Genomic DNA, 22,033 nt, shown 5'->3' on the forward strand with positions numbered 1-22,033 from the left:
GCCTACCTGGTTAAATAAAGGTGTTCTCAACTAGCCTACCTGGTTAAATAAAGGTGTTCTCAACTAGCCTACCTGGTTAAATAAAGGTGTTCTCAACTAGCCTACCTGGTTAAATAAAGGTGTTCTCAACTAGCCTCCCTGGTTAAATAAAGGTGTTCTCAACTAGCCTACCTGGTTAAATAAAGGTGAAATAAAAATAAATAAATAAAAAAGACACACACACACACACACAGACACTAATGGTTCAGGAGTACCCCCCCCCCCCCTCCTACCTCTTCATATTGATTGCTGATCTGAGCAGATGAAGAGATATCTTCAGAGTAGTTTAAACCAGGTCCCCTGTGAATCCCGTCTCTCCCTTTTCACTCGCTGGGGTTCTATTTGTAGATACGGATCTTTATTTCGTTTTCCCTCCATTTCTTAAAAGACCGTTTCTAAGTGGGGTCCTGTGAAACCAATAGTAAGTTGAAACTTGCTCAATGAAAGCTTGAGTTTGGTTTCATTCTGGAGGGAAGAGGTCCTAACTCCTCCTGCTTCAGAGTAGTGCTTTTTATTAATGTGAATTATTTATTTAACTGGGCAAGTCGGTTAAGAACAAATTCTTATTTATACACTGACGGCCTAGGAACAGTGCCTTGTTCAGAATGACATATTTTTAGCTCGGGGATTCGATCCGGCAACCTTTCGGGTTACTGGCCCAACGCTCTAACCACTAGGCCGCCACTTAAAACCATTATCTTGAAAGCATGTCTCCTACTCACTCAGAAAGCACCATTTTTATATTAGCTATTTGAAAAGATCTTTGTCTTAAAAAAGAAAAACCTATTTGAAGACCAGAAACATTACTTCCTGTGATTTTGTTCTGCAATAAAATGGTTTTGTGTGGACTCACCTGTTGAAGGATCTGAGTTGAGTTAATATGTTGATTATAAAGTGTATATTCTTTGTTAAGATGTGGGTATGATTAAGTTATCTATACGGGTATGATTAAGTTATCTGTTTGGTTTCTAAAGTCTGTTTTTCTTCCTGTATCTGCAGCAAGCCAAATGTGGATTCAGTCTTCAGATACTGGAGATAATGAACAGCTCGGGGTAAGATAACACCACTATATCACGATACTGGAGATAATGAACAGGGTGAGGTAACACCACTATATCACGATAATGAACAGGGTGAGGTAACACCACTATATCACGATACTGGAGATAATGAACAGGGTGAGGTAACACCACTATATCACGATACTGGAGATAATGAACAGGGTGAGGTAACACCACTATATCACGATACTGGAGATAATGAACAGGGTGAGGTAACACCACTATATCACGATACTGGAGATAATGAACAGGGTGAGGTAACACCACTATATCACGATACTGGAGATAATGAACAGGGTGAGGTAACACCACTATATCACGATACCGGAGATAATGAACAAGGTGAGGTAACACCACTATATCACGATACTGGAGATAATGAACAGGGTGAGGTAACACCACTATATCACGATACTGGAGATAATGAACAGGGTGAGGTAACACCACTATATCACGATACTGGAGATAATGAACAGGGTGAGAACACCACTATATCACGATACTGGAGATAATGAACAGCTCAGGGTGAGGTAACACCACTATATCATGATAATGAACAGCTCAGGGTGAGGTAACACCACTATATCACGATACTGGAGATAATGAACAGGGTGAGGTAACACCACTATATCACGATACCGGAGATAATGAGCAGGGTGAGGTAACACCACTATATCACGATACCGGAGATAATGAACAGGGTGAGGTAACACCACTATATCACGATACTGGAGATAATGAACAGGGTGAGGTAACACCACTATATCACGATACTGGAGATAATGAACAGGGTGAGGTAACACCACTATATCACGATACTGGAGATAATGAACAGGGTGAGAACACCACTATATCACGATACTGGAGATAATGAACAGCTCAGGGTGAGGTAACACCACTATATCATGATAATGAACAGCTCAGGGTGAGGTAACACCACTATATCACGATACTGGAGATAATGAACAGGGTGAGGTAACACCACTATATCACGATACTGGAGATAATGAACAGCTCAGGGTGAGGTAACACCACTATCATGATCATGAACAGCTCAGTTCATTATATCTTGCCTGTGTTTATAATATGATGGTTAATATCTTGTCTGTGTTTCCTGTTTACAGGGTGGAATATAGCACCTTTGATATCCTGGAAGATGAAGAGGTAAAAGAGGCTGTATCTGTCTATGACATTTGCAAAACCATTATGATGAAACCTAAAGATGTTTTTCTGCATGTTAACATGATTTTCTGCATTTATCTTCCAATCACCAATGTCCAGGTTAGACAGGGTCTAAAGACATACTCAAACTGGCCAACGTACCCTCAGCTATACGTCAATGGGGAGCTCATTGGCGGGCTGGACATTGTGAAGGTGAGAATTGACTTTTGTTTTACACCTCAGACCATAATTGCACTTATTATTACCTCCACTTAGTTCTGGACTAGTCTTGATATGTCTATAAACCATTTACAATTGAGATAGTCCATTTAAAATAGCTTTTTAGTCCTAAACTAGGCTGAATCTGGTGTCTGGGGGAAACCAACTCTTATAGGATCAGCCAGGCATATGTCACAGTGTCACAGACAGAGGCAACAGCAGTACCACAGACTCTCCACCAGGTGTCACTAAAGCACCGTGTTCTGTTTTCTTAGCCTGCTTAATGTCGTCATGCCATGTACAGTCAGACAGGCAGCATGGAAGGGGGGGGGGGGGAGGTCATCCTCGGTAGTAAAAAAAGCACAGAGGAAAAGATTGGTGTAATGTCAATACCAAGGTTTCTTAGTGAACTACATTAAACCATGCTACGGGAAGGTTACACAACATTGAGATAGTAAAGTCCCCAGTGTGCGTCTAACAGTAATCCTCTGTTAGATATGCCTACTTATTTCACCAAGGGCCTTGCTTTGCATAAACTAGGCCTGAGGTCCGGGTGGGTTTAAAGCAGCGTATTGCCCAGCAGTGCCTAGTGATTGATGTCAGCTGGAGTTCAGTTTTAGTAGATCACCTGTCAATCACTGTTCTTTATAAGGACTGCATTGTGATAACATGTGACTGAGTTTAATGAGACAGGAGTTCTCTGTGTATCTATACATAGTTTCATGAGACAGGAGTTCTCTGTGTATCTATACATAGTTAGTTTAATGAGACAGGAGTTCTCTGTGTATCTATACATAGTTAGTTTAATGAGACAGGAGTTCTCTGTGTATCTATACATAGTTTCATTAGACTGGAGTTCTCTGTGTATCTATACATAGTTTAATGAGACAGGAGTTCTCTGTGTATCTATACATAGTTTCATTAGACAGGAGTTCTCTGTGTATCTATACATAGTTTCATGAGACAGGAGTTCTCTGTGTATCTATACATAGTTAGGTTAATGAGACAGGAGTTCTCTGTGTATCTATACATAGTTAGTTTAATGAGACAGGAGTTCTCTGTGTATCTATACATAGTTTAATGAGACAGGAGTTCTCTGTGTATCTATACATAGTTTCATTAGACAGGAGTTCTCTGTGTATCTATACATAGTTTCATTAGACAGGAGTTCTCTGTGTATCTATACATAGGTTAATGAGACAGGAGTTCTCTGTGTATCTATTCATTGTTAGTTTCATGAGACTGGAGTTCTCTGTGTATCCTTTCATAGTTATTGTGCATCAATAGAATGTGTTTCTGATGCTGTTGGAAGGTTACATGACAGGTCCAGTAGGTATGAAGATCAGACCTGTATTGACATGTGTTCTGTGTTTTTACAGGAACTTAAAGACAGTGGAGACCTTTCTTCTGTCCTGAGGGGTGAATGCTAGATTCCTGTAGTACTGTTACTGTGATGGGAATGAGCTATGGACTACTGCACTCTTCCTTCCCCTCTCTACCCTCTCTACCCTCCTCTTCCTCTCTCTATCCTCCCCTTCCCCTCTTCTCTTCCCCTCTCTACCCTCCTCTTCCTCTCTCTACCCTCCTCTTCCTCTCTCTACCCTCTTCTTCCCCTCTCTACCCTCTTCTTCCCCTCTCTACCCTCTTCTTCCTCTCTCTACCCTCTTCTTCCTCTCTCTACCCTCTTCTTCCTCTCTCTACCCTCTTCTTCCCCTCTCTACCCTCTTCTTCCCCTCTCTACCCTCTTCTTCCCCTCTCTACCCTCTTCTTCCTCTCTCTACCCTCTTCTTCCTCTCTAACCTCTTCCTCTCTCTACCCTCTTCTTCCTCTCTCTACCCTCCTCTTCCTCTCTCTACCCTCTTCTTCCCCTCTCTACCCTCTTCTTCCCCTCTCTACCCTCTTCTTCCTCTCTCTACCCTCTTCTTCCTCTCTCTACCCTCTTCTTCCCCTCTCTACCCTCTTCTTCCCCTCTCTACCCTCTTCTTCCCCTCTCTACCCTCTTCTTCCCCTCTCTACCCTCTTCTTCCTCTCTCTACCCTCTTCTTCCTCTCTAACCTCTTCCTCTCTCTACCCTCTTCTTCCTCTCTCTACCCTCTTCTTCCTCTCTCTACCCTCTTCTTCCTCTCTCTACCCTCTTCTTCCTCTCTCTACCCTCTTCTTCCCCTCTCTACCCTCTTCTTCCCCTCTCTACCCTCTTCTTCCTCTCTCTACCCTCTTCTACTCTTCTTCCTCTCTACCCTCTTCTTCCTCTCTCTACCCTCTTCTTCCTCTCTCTACCCTCTTCTTCCTCTCTCTACCCTCTTCTTCCTCTCTCTACCCTCTTCTTCCTCTCTCTACCCTCTTCTTCCTCTCTCTACCCTCTTCTTCCTCTCTCTACCCTCTTCTTCCTCTCTCTACCCTCTTCTCTACCCTCTTCCCTCTTCTCTCCCCCTCTCTGAAATACATTATATTATCCATCCATTGATGTTTCTGAACATAGCACAGGTGTCCAAATGAACCTGATTGATCAAACTGCATTCTGCTACCAGCTGCAAATATAATAAATGATGATGCTGCCTGACTGGTTTCCTTATTTGTCTTTTGAACCTTAAAGAACACAGCAGTCAGAGCAAAGAACTAGAACCTTAGAGAACACAGCAGTCAGAGCAAAGAACTAGAACCTTAGAACACAGCAGTCAGAGCAAATAACTAGAACCTTAGAACACTGCAGTCAGAGCAAAGAACTAGAACCTTAGAGAACACAGCAGTCAGAGCAAAAAACTAGAACCTTAGAGAACACAGCAGTCAGAGCAAAGAACTAGAACCTTAGAGAACACAGCAGTCAGAGCAAAGAATTAGAACCTTAGAGAACACAGCAGTCAGAGCAAAAAACTAGAAGCTTAGAACACAGCAGCTAGAGCAAAGAACAGCAGTCAGAGCAAAGAACTAGAACCTTAGAACACAGCAGCTAGAGCAAAGAACAGCAGTCAGAGCAAAGAACTAGAACCTTAGAACACAGCAGCTAGAGCAAAGAACAGCAGTCAGAGCAAAGAACTAGAACCTTAGAACACAGCAGCTAGAGCAAAGAACTAGAACCTTAGAACACAGCAGCTAGAGCAAAGAACAGCAGTCAGAGCAAAGAACTCTAGAACCTTAGAACACAGCAGTCAGAGCAAATACATAGAAGTGGCCTCCCCATTCAAGTCAATGATGACATAATGAGTAGACTGGCAGCCATTCCACAGGTCGTTGGACCCCTCCTCTCCATAGAGATGGACGTGGTCCACAGGTCGTTGGACCCCTCCCTCCATAGAGATGGACGTGGTCCACAGGTCATTGGACCCCTCCCTCCATAGAGATGGACGTGGTGCACAGGTCGTTGGACCCCTCCCCACCCTCCATAGAGATGGACGTGGTGCACAGGTCATTGGACCCCTCCCTCCATAGAGATGGACGTGGTCCACAGGTCATTGGACCCCTCCCTCCATAGAGATGGACGTGGTGCACAGGTCATTGGACCCCTCCCCTCCCTCCATAGAGATGGACGTGGTGCACAGGTCATTGGACCCCTCCCTCCATAGAGATGGACGTGGTCCACAGGTCATTGGACCCCTCCCTCCATAGAGATGGACGTGGTGCACAGGTCATTGGACCCCTCCCTCCCTCCATAGAGATGGACGTGGTGCACAGGTCATTGGACCCCTCCCTCCATAGAGATGGACGTGGTGCACAGGTCATTGGACCCCTCCCTCCCTCCATAGAGATGGATGTGGTGCACAGGTCATTGGACCCCTCCCTCCATAGAGATGGACGTGGTGCACAGGTCATTGGACCCCTCCCTCCATAGAGATGGACGTGGTGCACAGGTCATTGGACCCCTCCCTCCATAGAGATGGACGTGGTGCACAGGTCATTGGACCCCTCCCTCCATAGAGATGGACGTGGTGCACAGGTCATTGGACCCCTCCCTCCATAGAGATGGACGTGGTGCACAGGTCATTGGACCCCTCCCTCCATAGAGATGGACGTGGTGCACAGGTCATTGGACCCCTCCCTCCATAGAGATGGACGTGGTGCACAGGTCATTGGACCCCTCCCTCCATAGAGATGAACGTGGTCCACAGGTCATTGGACCCCTCCCCTCCCTCCATATAGATGGACGTGGTGCACAGGTCATTGGACCCCTCCCTCCATAGAGATGAACGTGGTGCACAGGTCATTGGACCCCTCCCCTCCCTCCATAGAGATGGACGTGGTGCACAGGTCATTGGACCCCTCCCCTCCCTCCATAGAGATGGATGTGGTGCACAGGTCATTGGACCCCCTCCCTCCATAGAGATGGACGTGGTCCACAGGTCATTGGACCCCTCCCCTCCCTCCATAGAGATGGACGTGGTGCACAGGTCATTGGACCCCTCCCTCCATAGAGATGGACGTGGTGCACAGGTCATTGGACCCCTCCCCTCCCTCCATAGAGATGGACGTGGTCCACAGGTCATTGGGACCCCTCCCTCCATAGAGATGAACGTGGTGCACAGGTCATTGGACCCCTCCCCTCCCTCCATAGAGATGGACGTGGTCCACAGGTCATTGGACCCCTCCCTCCATAGAGATGGACGTGGTCCACAGGTCATTGGACCCCTCTCCTCCCTCCATAGAGATGGACGTGGTCCACAGGTCATTGGACCCCTCCCCTCCCTCCATAGAAATGGGCGTGGTGCACAGGTCATTGGACCCCTCCCCTCCCTCCATAGAGATGGACGTGGTGCACAGGTCATTGGACCCCTCCCCTCCCTCCATAGAAATGGACGTGGTGCACTCAGAATGTTCCCCCAGTACTGGAAGGCGGGGCCTGAGTGACAACGTTTGTGAACCCCTGCTATAGATTGTGTTTATCGTTTTCTTACATTTACATGGTTACAGTGCATTCAGAAAGTATTCAGACCATCGCAGCGCCAGCTGTGCCTCCAGAGACTCTGGGTTCGCGCCCAGGCTCTGTCGCAGCCGGCCGCAACCGGGAGGTCCATGGGGCGACGCACAATTGGCCTAGCATCGTCCGGGTTAGGGAGGGTTTGGCTGGTAGGGATATCCTTGTCTCATCGCACACTAGCGACTCCTGTGGCGGGCCGGGCACAGTGCACACTGACCAGGTCGCTAGGGTCACGGTGTTTCCTCTGACACATTGGTGCGGCTGGCTTCCGGGTTGGATGCGCGCTGTGTTAAGAAGCAGTGCGGCTTGGTTGGGTTGTGGAGGACGCATGGCTTTCGACCTTCGTCTCTCCTGAGCCCGTATGGGAGTTGTAGCGATGAGACGAGATAGTAGCTACTAATAATTGGATACCATGAAATTGGGGAGGAAAAGGGGGGTAAAATAAAAAACATTTAAAAAAAGAATTCAGACTATTTCCACATGTTATGTTACATCCTTATTCTAAAATAGTTTTTATATTTTTTAATTCTCATCAATATACACACAATACCCCATAATGACATCACAATACCCCATAATGACATCACAATACCCCATAATGACATCACAATACCCCATAATGACAAAGTAAAAACAGTTGTAGAAATAAAGATACCTTTTAAGTATTCAGACCCTTCGCTATGAGACTTGAAACTGAGCTCCGGTGCATCCTGTTTCCATTAATCATCCCTGAGATGTTTCTACAACTTGATTGGAGTCCACCTGTGGTAAATTCAATTGATTGGACATGATTTGGAAAGGCACACACCTGTCTATATAAGGTCCCACAGTTGACAGTGTGTGTCAGAGCAAAAACCAAGCTATGTGGTCAAAGGAAATGTCCGTAGAGCTCCGAGACAGGATTGTGTCAAGGAACAGATCTGGGGAAGGGTACCAAAATGTGTCTGCAGCATTGAAGGTCTCCAAGAACACAGTGGCCTCCATCATTCTTAAATGGAAGAAGTTTGGGACCACAAAGACTCTTCCTAGAGCTGGCTGCCTGGTCAAACTGAGCAATCAGGGGAGAAGGGCCTTGGTCAGGGAGGTGACCCAGAACCCAATGATCACTCTGACAGAGCTCCTCTGTGGAGATGGGAGAGCCTTCCAGAAGGCCAACCTTCTCTGCAGCACTCAGCCAATCAGGCATTTATGATAGTGACCAGACAGAAGCCACTCCTCAGTAAAAAGCCCACATGAAGTTTCCACAGAGGAGAAATGAGTAGCCCTGTGCTACCATCTCGACAACCAGATGTTCTCGGACTAGGAGAGAAAAGGTAGTCAGATGAAGAGAGAGCAGCTGGAGTAGCAGTGTTCTCTGGGGTGATCCATGTCTCCGTCGGGGCCAAAATGTCTAGGGACTGAAGGGCAGCATAGGCTGAGATGAACTCTGTGTTCTTGACTGCAGAACGGCAGTTAAACTCTGCCAGAGACCTAGACTTCCTCCGTCGCTTACAGCTGCTGCTGAGAAACCAGGGGAGACTGAAGAACGAATTACCTAACAGAGGTGAAGACCACACCTCCCTGCACTAATTGCTGACTACCTAGGAGAGGTGAAACCACTCCCCCTCCAATACACTCACTAATTACCAACACATGTCACAAATTGCCCCGCCCCTTGATCCTGGTTGATGTGTCAACAACTATCTGCAAGTTATGAGCAGTCAGCAGTTCACACACCAAGTAGACCACTGGGTAGACAGGCAGCACTTAAAGTAGATGGACCTAGCTATCAAAAAGACAGTACTAGACCACAACAGATACAGACATCACTTCTGGAGTAGATGGACCTAGCTATCAAAAAGACAGTACTAGACCACAACAGATACAGACATCACTTCTGGAGTAGATGGACCTAGCTATCAAAAAGACAGTACTAGACCACAACAGATACAGACATCACTTCTGGAGATATCAGGAGTCCTCTAGCTATAGAATGATAGTTGACCACTGGGAAGACAGGCAGTAGATGGACCTAGCTATCAAAAAGACAGTACTAGACCACAACAGATACAGACATCCCTTCTGGAGATATCAGGAGTCCTCTAGCTATAGAATGATTCAGTGTGGATCAATAAGAAATTCAGCAGGTACATCCCCCGGATCAGTCTTCCCTGTTATCTCACAGAAGCATTTATTTAACCTTTCTTTATTTAAACCTTTATTTATTCAACCTTTATTTATTCAACCTTTATTTATTCAACCTTTATTTATTCAACCTTTATTTATTCAACCTTTATTTATTCAACCTTTATTTATTCAACCTTTATTTATTCAACCTTTATTTATTCAACCTTTATTTATTCAACCTTTATTTATTCAACCTTTTATTTTATTTAACCTTTATTTATTCAACCTTTATTTATTCAACCTTTATTTATTCAACCTTTATTTATTCAACCTTTATTTATTCAACCTTTATTTATTCAACCTTTATTTATTCAACCTTTCTTTATTTAAACCTTTATTTATTCAACCTTTATTTATTCAACCTTTATTTATTCAACCTTTATTTATTTAACCCTTATTTATTTAACCCTTATTTATTTAACCCTTATTTATTCAACCTTTATTTATTCAACCTTTATTTATTCAACCTTTATTTATTCAACCTTTTATTTTATTTAACCTTTATTTATTCAACCTTTATTTATTCAACCTTTATTTATTCAACCTTTTATTTTATTTAACCTTTATTTATTCAACCTTTATTTATTTAACCTTTATTTATTTAACCCTTATTTATTTAACCCTTATTTATTTAAGCATGCACAATCACTTAATACAGAAGAGATGGTATTACATGTACCTCAGTCAGACCTCCCTACAACGCCTGGGCATGCTCCTGATGAGGTGGCGGATGGTCTCCTGAGGGATCTCCTCCCAGACCTGGACTAAAGCATCCGCCAACTCCTGGACAGTCTGTGGTGCAACGTGAGGTTGGTGGATGGAGCGAGACATGATGCCCCAGATGTGGTCAATTGGATTCAGGTCGAGGGAACGGGTGGGCCAGTCCATAGCATCAATGCCTTCCTCTTGCAGGAACTGCTGACACACTCCAGCCACATGAGGTCTAGCATTGTCTTGCATTAGGAGGAACCCAGGGCCAACCGCACCAGTATATGGTCTCACAAGGGGTCTGAGGATCTCATCTCGGTACCAAATGGCAGTCAGGCTACCTCTCTCGAGCACATGGAGGGCTGTGCAGCCCCCCAAAGAAATGCCACCCCACACCATGACTGACCCACCGCCAAACCGGTCATGCTGGAGGATGTTGCAGGCAGCAGAACGTTCTCCACGGCGTCTCCAGACTGTCACGTCTGTCACATGTGCTCAGTGGGAACCTGCTTTCATCTGTGAAGGGCACAGGGTCCAGTGGCGAATTTGCCAATCTTGTTGTTCTCTGGCAAATGCCAAACGTCCTTCACCTGTGGACGTCGGGCCCTCATACCATCCTCATGGAGTCTGTTTCTGACCGTTTGAGCAGACACATGCACATTTGTGGCCTGCTGGAGGTCATTTTGCAGGGCTCTGGCAGTGCTCCTCCTGCTCCTCCCTGCACAAAGGCGGAGGTAGCGGTCCTGCCGCTGGGTTGTTGCCCTCCTACGGCCTCCTCCAGGTCTCCTGATGTACTGGCCTGTCTCCTGGTAGCGCCTCCATGCTCTGGACACTACGCTGACAGACACAGCAAACCTTCTTGCCACAGCTCGCATTGATGTGCCAACCTGGATGAGCTACACTACCTGAGCCACTTGTGTGGGTTGTAGACTCCGTCTCATGCTACCACTAGAGTGAAAGCACCGCCAGCATTCAAAAGTGACCAAAACATCCGCCAGGAAGCATATGAACTGAGAAGTGGTCTGTGGTTACCACCTGCAGAACCACTCCTTTATTGGGGGTGTCTTGCTAATTGCCTATAATTTCCACCTGTTGTCTATTCCATTTGCACAACAACATGTGAACTTTATTGTCAATCCGCTTCCTAAGTGGACAGTTTGATTTGACACTGTGTTGTTTAACTGTTCCCTTTATCTTTTTGAGCAGTGTATATTATAATGCAGATCTGTTCCACATCTTTGCATGCATTTTTCATTGTTTGTTTAGATTGGTTTTTAGGACGGAATCTTGTACGGAATGATGGAATACTGTTGTTAAATCCTAAATTGCAGTGCAGAGCCATGTTTAAAATATATCAATTCATAAAGATGTCATGAGCTCAAATAGCTTTCTAGACAGGAAGTAACATTTGGGAGAGCAGAGAGGTTTCATAGAGAGAGAGAGAGAGAGAGAGAGAGGCTTCCTTCCTTCCTAGACAGGAAGTAACATTTGGGAGATCAGAGAGGTTTCGTAGAGAGAGAGAGAGAGAGAGAGAGGCTTCCTTCCTTCCTAGACAGGAAGTAAAATTTGGGAGATAATAGACGTTTTGTGTCAGTACTGTGTGTGTGTAGCCTCCAGAAATAAATGCCCATCCTTTAGGCTACTGTTGGATAAGTGCTCTCATTACCAGTTGTGATTCAGCTATTCAGGTTTATGCTCATTACATTGAACCATTTTTCCATGCAGAATATGTTCCGAGAGTCAAGACATGATTGGTCTTTAGAATAGAACGCTCTCCCCTCCAGAGAAGCTCTATCACCCTGTCTGTCTGCAGCCGGTGCTATAAATATGCATCTGTCTGTTTCCTCAGAGCTGGCGGTGATGATGTCGTGGTGTCAATATATTCAGACTCCCTCCAGGGTTTTTATATCATCCCAAATCGTGAGGATGAGCTCTGGAGACCACTGTAAAAAAACAAATGTTCCACCCCTACTTTGACTTGTGGGATATTGGTTTATTAAGATGCATTGCGAATGATTACATTAACAGATGTTTTATCGGACTATTTAGCAATATGAGCATGATACATTTCATGACATAGGCCTAGCCATAGAAATATCATGACATAGGCCTAGCCATAGAAATATCATGACATAGGCCTAGCCATAGAAATATCATGACATAGGCCTAGCCATAGAAATATCATGACATAGGCCTAGCCATAGAACTATCATGACATAGGCCCAGCCATAGAAATATCATGACATAGGCCCAGCCATAGAAATATCATGACATAGGCCCAGCCATAGAAATATCATGACATAGGCCCAGCCATTGAAATATCATTTATTCAAAAAAAAATATGTAATTGGCCCTTTATTTTATCAGGGTTTCATACTGAGACCAAGGTCTCTTTTACAAATGAGCCCTGAGGGACAGAGCATACACACATCAATGTAAATACAAAATGCAAGTATAAAGAACATAAGGACCTCGATCATCTTTCTGAATGCACCAGGAGGCGCCAGAACATCACATTCATCAGTAATAAGGACCTCGATCATCTTTCCGAATTCACCAAGAGGCGCCAGAACATCACATTCATCAGTAATAAGGACCTCGATCATATTTCTGAATTCACCAAGAGGCGCCAGAACATCCCATTCAACAGTAATAAGGACCTCGATCATCTTTCTGAATTCACCAAGAGGCGCCAGAACATCACATTCATCAGTAATAAGGACCTCGATCATCTTTCTGAATTCACCAAGAGGCGCCAGAACATCACATTCATCAGTAATAAGGACCTCGATCATCTTTCTGAATTCACCAAGAGGCGCCAGAACATCACATTCATCCGTAATAAGGACCTCGACATCTTTCTGAATTCACCAAGAGGCGCCAGAACATCCCATTCAACAGTAATAAGGACCTCGATCATCTTTCTGAATTCACCAAGAGGCGCCAGAACATCACATTCATCAGTAATAAGGACCTCGATCATCTTTCTGAATTCACCAAGAAGCGCCAGAACATCACATTTCAGAACATTTTAAAAATAGTTCTACAAATAAGGTACAAGAAAATTAATATCTGATTTACCGAACTCAGTAGAGGCATTTCCAGAGTGTGATGACTCTAAAGCGATGTCTAAAGTGTAGTAATGATGTTAGGTTCACAGTGGGACTTTTTGTAAAAAGAGCTTTATACATTAAAACATAGCAATGCATCAACTTACGTGACATCAAAGAGGTCTAACCAACATTCTGGTAGAGAACGCAGGGAACGCAGTACTAAACCTGTCACCCGTAATAAAGCGCAGTGCACTATGAGCTCAGGATCTCCACATCCAGCTTCTTCACCTGCGGGATCGTCTGACACCAGCCACCCGGATAACTGATGTAACTGACGAGTATTTATGTCTGAAATAAAGCCCTTTTTGTCCGGATAAAACTAATTTTGATTGGCCATAGTCTAGGACCGATAGGAACGTCGACCGAATAACCTGCGTTCTACTATTTAGAGAGAGGCTGGACCTATTTCTGTTAAAAGAAGCCCATTTTTATTCTCAGCGTCTTCACTAAGCCTCTCATCGTTCCAGATGCCCAGACATTTGTTAGCAGGGACACGATCATTATGGACACCATCTGAAGTACATATGCTGAAATCAGAGTTATTTTTATGCACTCTAGAGAACAACATATACTTAGTTTTACCTGCATTCAAAAACAAATTTTAGGTCGATAAAGTGTTTCTGTAATACAACGAAGGCAGACAGTAGTTCAGATAGAGCCTGGTCAACCGTGGGCACAATAGTATCATCGGCATACAAGTACAGGTTACATTGTTTACAGGTTACAGGTTACAGGTTACAAGTCCATATTGTTAATGTAAACACTCAAATGTACAGGACCCAGACCTGACCCCTGTGGGATACCTTTAGTAATGTCCAGGAAACCTGATTTAACACCAATGTACAGGACTCAGACCTGACCCCTGTGGGATACCTTTAGTAATGTCCAGGAAACCTGATTTAACACCAATGTACAGGACCCAGACCTGACCCCTGTGGGATACCTTTAGTAATGTTCAGGAAACCTGATTTAACACCAATGTACAGGACCCAGAACTGACCCCTGCAGGATACCTTTAATAATGTCCAGGAAACCTGATTTAACACCATCAGTAGATACACATTGAGTTCTATCTGTCAAGTCATTTCTAAACCAGTTACATGCAGCCTGGTCTAGGCCAAATGAAGAAAAGTCTCTGAATTAGCAGTGAGGGATCAACAGTGTTGAAAGCCTTTGACAGGTCAATGAAGATGGGCAGCACAATGTTGCCTTTTATCCATACATTTATAACTAGGGATGCAGCAGAGATAGTGCTATGACCTAGTCTAAAACCTGACTGATTTACATTTACAATACATTTCAAAGATAAGAAAGATCTTAGCTGAGAATCTATGAAGATTTTTTTATATTTTAGCGAGGCAAGAAAGAAATAGGGAGATGAAATATTTAGGTCACAAGGTTCACCACCTTGGGCCGCCTTCCAAACCTTAGTACCAGATATCTGGATAGTACCAGATAGTACCAGATATCTGGATAGTACCACATAGTACCAGATATCTGGATAGTACCAGATAGTACCAGGTATCTGGATAGTACCAGATAGTACCAGATATCTGGATAGTACCAGATATCTGGATAGTACCAGATATCTGGATAGTAGCAGATAGTACCAGATATCTGGATAGTACCAGATAGTACAAGATATCCTCAGGTAAAAAAATATGGGTTAATGATTCAGAAATCGGGGCTGAGGCAAAACGGATCAAGCATATCCTCCCCAGTGGATTTGTTTTAAAACACAAATCTTAATCAAGGCATGTAGCACATCACAGATAGTAAATTGTTGAAATGAAAACAAAGATTCACTAGAAGTTGATGGGTTAACCGTTGAGTCAGCTGAGAGGCTGGCAGTGGGAAGACCGGTAGATGGACTGACCAGGATCAATTACACCACCGCTTCTCTCAAACAAAACGCCTGCCACGATACAATTATCATTAAAAACATCACTTATTTCATTCTTCTCAGTTATGGTGCCAGAGTCAGACAGAACTTGCTCAGGAAGGAAAGAAGAGGAATTTATACGTTTCAGTGCATTTACTGTTTTTCCAACATTTAGAAGGATCAGAGATGGAGCTTAAAAAATTTAAAATATCTTGATTTGGATTTTCCTAATCAAGATAGTACATCTGTTTCTCAATTGTCAGAAAGATTGCCAGTCCTATTACAGAGTCAGTTTTCCTTGCTTTGGCCGAGGCCTGATTCCTCATCTGAATGAGCTCAGATTGCCAGTCCTATTACAGAATCAGTTTTCCTTCTTTTAATGAACGTAACCCAAGACTGTCTGATGACTACAGAGGGCTAGATAAAGGGAAGGGAATCGAGGTGATGAGGTCCAGGTGTGTGTGATGACTGATGACTACAGAGGGCTAGATAGAGGGAAGGGAATCGAGGTGATGAGGTCCAGGTGTGTGTGATGACTGATGACTACAGAGGGCCAGATAGAGGGAAGGGAATCGAGGTGATGAGGTCCAGGTGTGTGTGATGACTGATGACTACAGAGGGAAGGGAATCGAGGTGATGAGGTCCAGGTGTGTGTGATGACTGATGACTACAGAGGGCCAGATAAAGGGAAGGGAATCGAGGTGATGAGGTCCAGGTGTGTGTGATGACTGATGACTACAGAGGGAAGGGAATCGAGGTGATGAGATCCAGGTGTGTGTGATGACTGATGACTACAGAGGGCCAGATAGAGGGAAGGGAATCGAGGTGATGAGATCCAGGTGTGTGTGATGACTGATGACTACAGAGGGAAGGGAATCGAGGTGATGAGATCCAGGTGTGTGTGATGACTGATGACTACAGAGGGCCAGATAGAGGGAAGGGAATGGAGGTGATGAGATCCAGGTGTGTGTAATGATGGTTCCAGGACCTGTGGTTAGTAGACCAGTGACGTGGAGACCTGGAGAGGGAGAGCAGCAGGAGGCGTGACAGTAGTGAAAATGACCCCAAAATGACCCTTCAGTTTCGATCTTCAAAGGGATCCCCTAGTGTAGAGGATGACGATGGTCTCTCCTGTCGTGGAAATTCAGCACTGAGAGAAACTTGGTCTTGGTCATTTCTTCAAAACAATCATCTTTATTTAATATCGATTCATTATTGCAATAATGAGACCGTAGGCCCACCAGTCTTGACTGAATGTTAGGCTGAGAGTCTAGCCTTTACAGACGATGCAGTTTTTATATAGCTGATACCTAAGATTGCTTAGTCAGTCACTTCTAAACTTCCCATAAGCCACATTGGTTATCTACACAGGATGGTCTTTTACCTAGTTTCCCAGATGCCAGGAAGATGAGACAATGAGGCATTGTTCTTAACTCTTCCAGGCTCTCTCTATCTCGAGTCACACACACACACACACACCACATCTTGTCTATAGAATGCTAGCTTTTAGGTTTTTATCACCAACACAAATCAATTGTCAGCTTCAAGCTCTCTCTAGTAGAACCCATGTCCTCAACACAGAGACTAGCTGCAGGGTGCCAGAGTGGAGACCATAAAACACAGCATTAGCAGGACAGAAATATCTTTCTGTTCGTTAAGTAAAAGGTCCCTTTCATCTCCCTGTTGTAATGGTGTGGTAACTCTCTCTCTCTCTCTCTCTAGTCTCTCTCTCTCTAGTCTCTATCTCTCTGTCTCTAGTGTCTCTCTCTCTACTCTCTCTCTCTCTGTCTCTAGTCTCTCTCTCTGTTTCTAGTCTCTCTCTAGTCTCTCTCTCTAGTCTATGTCATATTATATATATACAGTGTTTTAACAATGTACAAATGGTTAAAGGACACAAGATAAAATAAATAAGCATAAATATGGGTTGTATTTACAATAGTGTGTGTTCTTCACTGGTTGCCCTTTTCTCATGGCAACAGGTCACAAATCTTGCTGCTGTGATGGCACACTGTGGAATTTCACCCAGTAGATATGGGAGGTTTTCAAAATTGGATTTGTTTTCGGATTCTTTGTGAATCTGTGTAATCTGAGGAAAATATGTCTCTCTAATATGGTCATACATTGGGCAGGAGGTTAGGAAGTGCAGCTCAGTTTCCACCTCATTTTGTGGGCAGTGAGCACATAGCCTGTCTTCTCTTGAGAGCCATGTCTGCCTACGGCGGCCTTTCTCAATAGCAAGGCTATGCTCACTGAGTCTGTACATAGTCAAGGCTTTCCTTAATTTTGGGTCAGTCACAGTGGTCAGGTATTCTGCCGCTGTGTACTCTCTGTGTAGGGCCAAATAGCATTCTAGTTTGCTCTGTTTTTTTGTTAATTCTTTCCAATGTGTCAAGTAATTATCTTTTTGTTTTATCATGATTTGGTTGGGTCTAATTGTGTTGCTGTCCTGGGGCTCTGTAGGGTGTGTTTGTGTTTGTGAACAGAGCCCCAGTACCAGCTTGCTTAGGGGACTCTTCTCCAGGTTCATCTCTCTTTAGGTGATGGCTTTGTTATGGAAGGTTTGGGAATCGCTTCCTTTTAGGTGGTTATAGAATTTAACGGCTCTTTTCTGGATTTTGATAATTAGTGGGTATCGGCCTAATTCTGCTCTGCATGCATTATTTGGTGTTCTACGTTGTACACGGAGGATATTTTTGCAGAATTCTGCGTGCAGTCTCAATTTGGTGTTTGTCCCATTTTGTGAAGTCTTGGTTGGTGAGTGGACCCCAGACCTCACAACCATAAAGGGCAATGGGCTCTATGACTGATTCAAGTATTTTTAGCCAAATCCTAATTGGTATGTTGAAATTTATGTTCCTTTTGATGGCATAGAATGCCCTTCTTGCCTTGTCTCTCAGATCGTTCACAGCTTTGTGGAAGTTACCTGTGGCGCTGATGTTTAGGCCAAGGTATGTATAGTTTTTTTTGTGCTCTAGGGCAACAGTGTCTAGATGGAATTTGTATTTGTGGTCCTGGTGACTGGACCTTTTTTGGAACACCATTATTTTGGTCTTACTGAGATTTACTGTCAGTGCCCAGGTCTGTCAGAATCTGTGCAGAAGATCTAGGTGCTGCTGTAGGCCCTCCTTGGTTGGTGACAGAAGCACCAGATCATCGGCAAACAGCAGACATTTGACTTCGGATTCTAGTAGGGTGAGGCCGGGTGCTGCAGACTTTTCTAGTGCCCGCACCAATTCATTGATATATATGTTGAAGAGGGTGGGGCTTAAGCTGCATCCCTGTCCCACCCCACGACCCTGTGTGAAGAAATTTGTGTGTTTTTTGCCAATTTTAACCGCACACTTGTTGTTTGTGTACATGGATTTTATAATGTCGTGTTTTACCCCCAACACCACTTTCCATCAGTTTGTATAGCAGACCCTCATGCCAAATTGAGTCGAAGGCTTTTTTGAAATCAACAAAGCATGAGAAGACTTTGCCTTTGTTTTGGTTTGTTTGGTTGTCGATTAGGGTGTGCAGGGTGAATGGTCTGTTGTACGGTAATTTGGTAAAAAGCCAATTTGACATTTGCTCAGTACATTGTTTTCATTGAGGAAATGTACGAGTCTGCTGTTAATGATAATGCAGAGGATTTTCCCAAGGTTATTGTTGACGCATATTCCACGGTAGTTATTGGGGTCAAATTTGTCTCCACTTTTGTGGATTGGGGTGATCAGTCCTTTGTTCCAAATATTGGGGAAGATGCCAGAGCTAAGGATGATGTGAAAGAGTTTTAGTATAGCCAATTGGAATTTGTTGTCTGTATATTTGATCATTTCATTGAGGATACCATCAACACCACAGGCCTTTTTGGGTTGGAGGGTTTTTATTTTGTCCTGTAACTCTTTCAATGTAATTGGAGAATCCAGTGGGTTCTGGAATCCAGTGGGTTCTGGAATCCAGTGGGTTCTGGTCTTTAATAGTTGATTCTAAGATCTGTATTTGATCATGTGTATATTTTTGCTCTTTATTCTTTGTTATAGAGCCAAAAAGATTGGAGAAGTGGTTTACCCATACATCTCCATTTTGGATAGATAATTCTTTGTGTTGTTGTTTGTTTAGTGTTTTCCAATTTTCCCAGAAGTGGTTAGAGTCTATGGATTTCTGACATGCTGTTCCTTCTTTTTCCGTAGTGTATTTCTGTATTGTTTTAGTGATTCACCATAGTGAAGGCGTAGACTCACGTTTTCCGGGTCTCTATGTTTTTGGTTGGACAGGTTTCTCAATTTCTTTCTTAGATTTTTGCATTCTTCATCAAACCATTTGTCATTGTTGTTAATTTTCTTCGGTTTTCTATTTGAGATTTTTAGATTTGATAGGGAAGCTGAGAGGTCAAATATACTGTTGAGATTTTCTACTGCCAAGTTTACACGTTCACTATTACAGTGGAACGTTTTACCCAGGAAATTGTCTAAAAGGGATTGAATTTGTTGTTGCCTAATTGTTTTTTGGTAGGTTTCCAAACTGCATTCCTTCCATCTATAGCATTTCTTAACTCAGTTCCTTTGGCTTTGATGCCTCATGATTGAGTATTGCTCTGTTTAAGTAGACTGTGATTTTGCTGTGGTCTGATAGGGGTGTCAGGGGGCTGACTGTGAACGCTCTGAGAGACTCTGGGTTGAGGTCAGTGATAAAGTAGTCTACAGTACTACTGCCAAGAGATGAGCTATAGGTGTACCTACCATAGGAGTCCCCTCGAAGCCTACCATTGACTATGTACATACCCAGCGTGCGACAGAGCTGCAGGAGTTGTGACCCGTTTTTGTTGGTTATGTTGTCATAGTTGTGCCTAGGGGGGCATATGGGGGAGGGAATGCTGTCACCTCCAGGCAGGTGTTTGTCCCCCTGTGTGCTGAGGGTGTCAGGTTCCTGTCCGGTTCTGGCATTTAGGTCGCCACAGACTAGTGCATGTCCCTGGGCCTGGAAATGATTGATTTCCCCCTCCATGATGGAGAAGCTGTCTTCATTAAAATATGGGGATTCTAGTGGGGGGATATAGGTAGCACACAGGAGGACATTTTTCTCTGTTAGGATAATTTCCTTTTGAATTTCTAGCCAAATGTAGAATGTTCCTGTTTTGATTAATTTAATGGAGTGAGTTAGGTCTGCTCTATACCAAATTAGCATACCCCCTGAGTCCCTTCCCTGTTTCACACCTGGTAGTTTGGTGGATGGGACTACCAGCTCTCTGTAACCTAGAGGGCAACCAGTGGGTCCGTCTCCTCTATACCAGGTTTCTTGCAGGATGACAATGTCTGTGTTACCGATTTCTTTGGTGAAGTCCGGGTTCCTGCTCTTTATCTATTTATTTTATTTTACCTTTATTTAACCAGGTAGGCAAGTTGAGAACAAGTTCTCATTTACAATTGCGACCTGGCCAAGATAAAGCAAAGCAGTTCGACAGATAAAACGACACAGAGTTACACATGGAGTAAAAACAAACATACAGTCAATAATGCAGTATAAACAAGTCTATATACAATGTGAGCAAATGAGGTGAGAAGGGAGGTAAAGGCAAAAAAGGCCATGATGGCAAAGTAAATACAATATAGCAAGTAAAATACTGGAATGGTAGTTTTGCAATGGAAGAATGTGCAAAGTAGAAATAAAAATAATGGGGTGCAAAGGAGCAAAATAAATAAATAAATAAAAATTAAATACAGTTGGGAAAGAGGTAGTTGTTTGGGCTAAATTATAGGTGGGCTATGTACAGGTGCAGTAATCTGTGAGCTGCTCTGACAGTTGGTGCTTAAAGCTAGTGAGGGAGATAAGTGTTTCCAGTTTCAGAGATTTTTGTAGTTCGTTCCAGTCATTGGCAGCAGAGAACTGGAAGGAGAGGCGGCCAAAGAAAGAATTGGTTTTGGGGGTGACTAGAGAGATATACCTGCTGGAGCGTGTGCTACAGGTGGGAGATGCTATGGTGACCAGCGAGCTGAGATAAGGGGGGACTTTACCTAGCAGGGTCTTGTAGATGACATGGAGCCAGTGGGTTTGGCGACGAGTATGAAGCGAGGGCCAGCCAACGAGAGCGTACAGGTCGCAATGGTGGGTAGTATATGGGGCTTTGGTGATAAAACGGATTGCACTGTGATAGACTGCATCCAATTTGTTGAGTAGGGTATTGGAGGCTATTTTGTAAATGACATCGCCAAAGTCGAGGATTGGTAGGATGGTCAGTTTTACAAGGGTATGTTTGGCGGCATGAGTGAAGGATGCTTTGTTGCGAAATAGGAAGCCAATTCTAGATTTAACTTTGGATTGGAGATGTTTGATATGGGTCTGGAAGGAGAGTTTACAGTCTAACCAGACACCTAAGTATTTGTAGTTGTCCACGTATTCTAAGTCAGAGCCGTCCAGAGTAGTGATGTTGGACAGGCGGGTAGGTGCAGGTAGCGATCGGTTGAAGAGCATGCATTTAGTTTTACTTGTATTTAAGAGCAATTGGAGGCCACGGAAGGAGAGTTGTATGGCATTGAAGCTTGCCTGGAGGGTTGTTAACACAGTGTCCAAAGAAGGGCCGGAAGTATACAGAGTATACTCTGTATACTTTAGGCCAAAGGCAGATGACCTCAGGCCTTGGATATTCCAGGATGATATAGTGAAGGCTTTTTGTTCCATAGAGTGTCCAATATTGTTGGTCGTGGTTTGGCCTCAGGCCAGTAAGTGTGAGCAGAGCCTGCTGAGCATCTGGTACATGCCATTGGCTTGGGCGAGTGTGATAGTGGGGGTTGGGACT

At 43.9% G+C, this 22,033-nt stretch overlaps 1 protein-coding gene across 3 annotated transcripts in view; it reads left to right on the forward strand.

Moving 5' to 3' along the window:
• Positions 1–4,061, forward strand: part of glrx3 (glutaredoxin 3) — a 42,176-nt gene extending 38,115 nt beyond the window's left edge. For 2 of the 3 annotated variants that reach the window (XM_031820747.1, XM_031820748.1), the window contains 4 exons: positions 1,039–1,091; positions 2,225–2,264; positions 2,382–2,474; positions 3,860–4,061. In XM_031820747.1, coding sequence (XP_031676607.1) covers positions 1,039–1,091; positions 2,225–2,264; positions 2,382–2,474; positions 3,860–3,910 — 237 coding nt within the window. In that variant the 3' untranslated portion in view covers positions 3,911–4,061. Of the gene's footprint in view, positions 1–1,038; positions 1,142–1,177; positions 1,429–2,224; positions 2,265–2,381; positions 2,475–3,859 lie in introns of those variants that run through there. The other variant, XM_031820749.1, reaches the window with a different exon arrangement.
• Positions 4,062–22,033: the final 17,972 nt, after the last annotated feature.

The sequence above is a fragment of the Oncorhynchus kisutch genome, unplaced genomic scaffold, assembly GCF_002021735.2.
Source record: "Oncorhynchus kisutch isolate 150728-3 unplaced genomic scaffold, Okis_V2 scaffold3643, whole genome shotgun sequence".
NCBI lineage: Eukaryota > Metazoa > Chordata > Actinopteri > Salmoniformes > Salmonidae > Oncorhynchus > Oncorhynchus kisutch.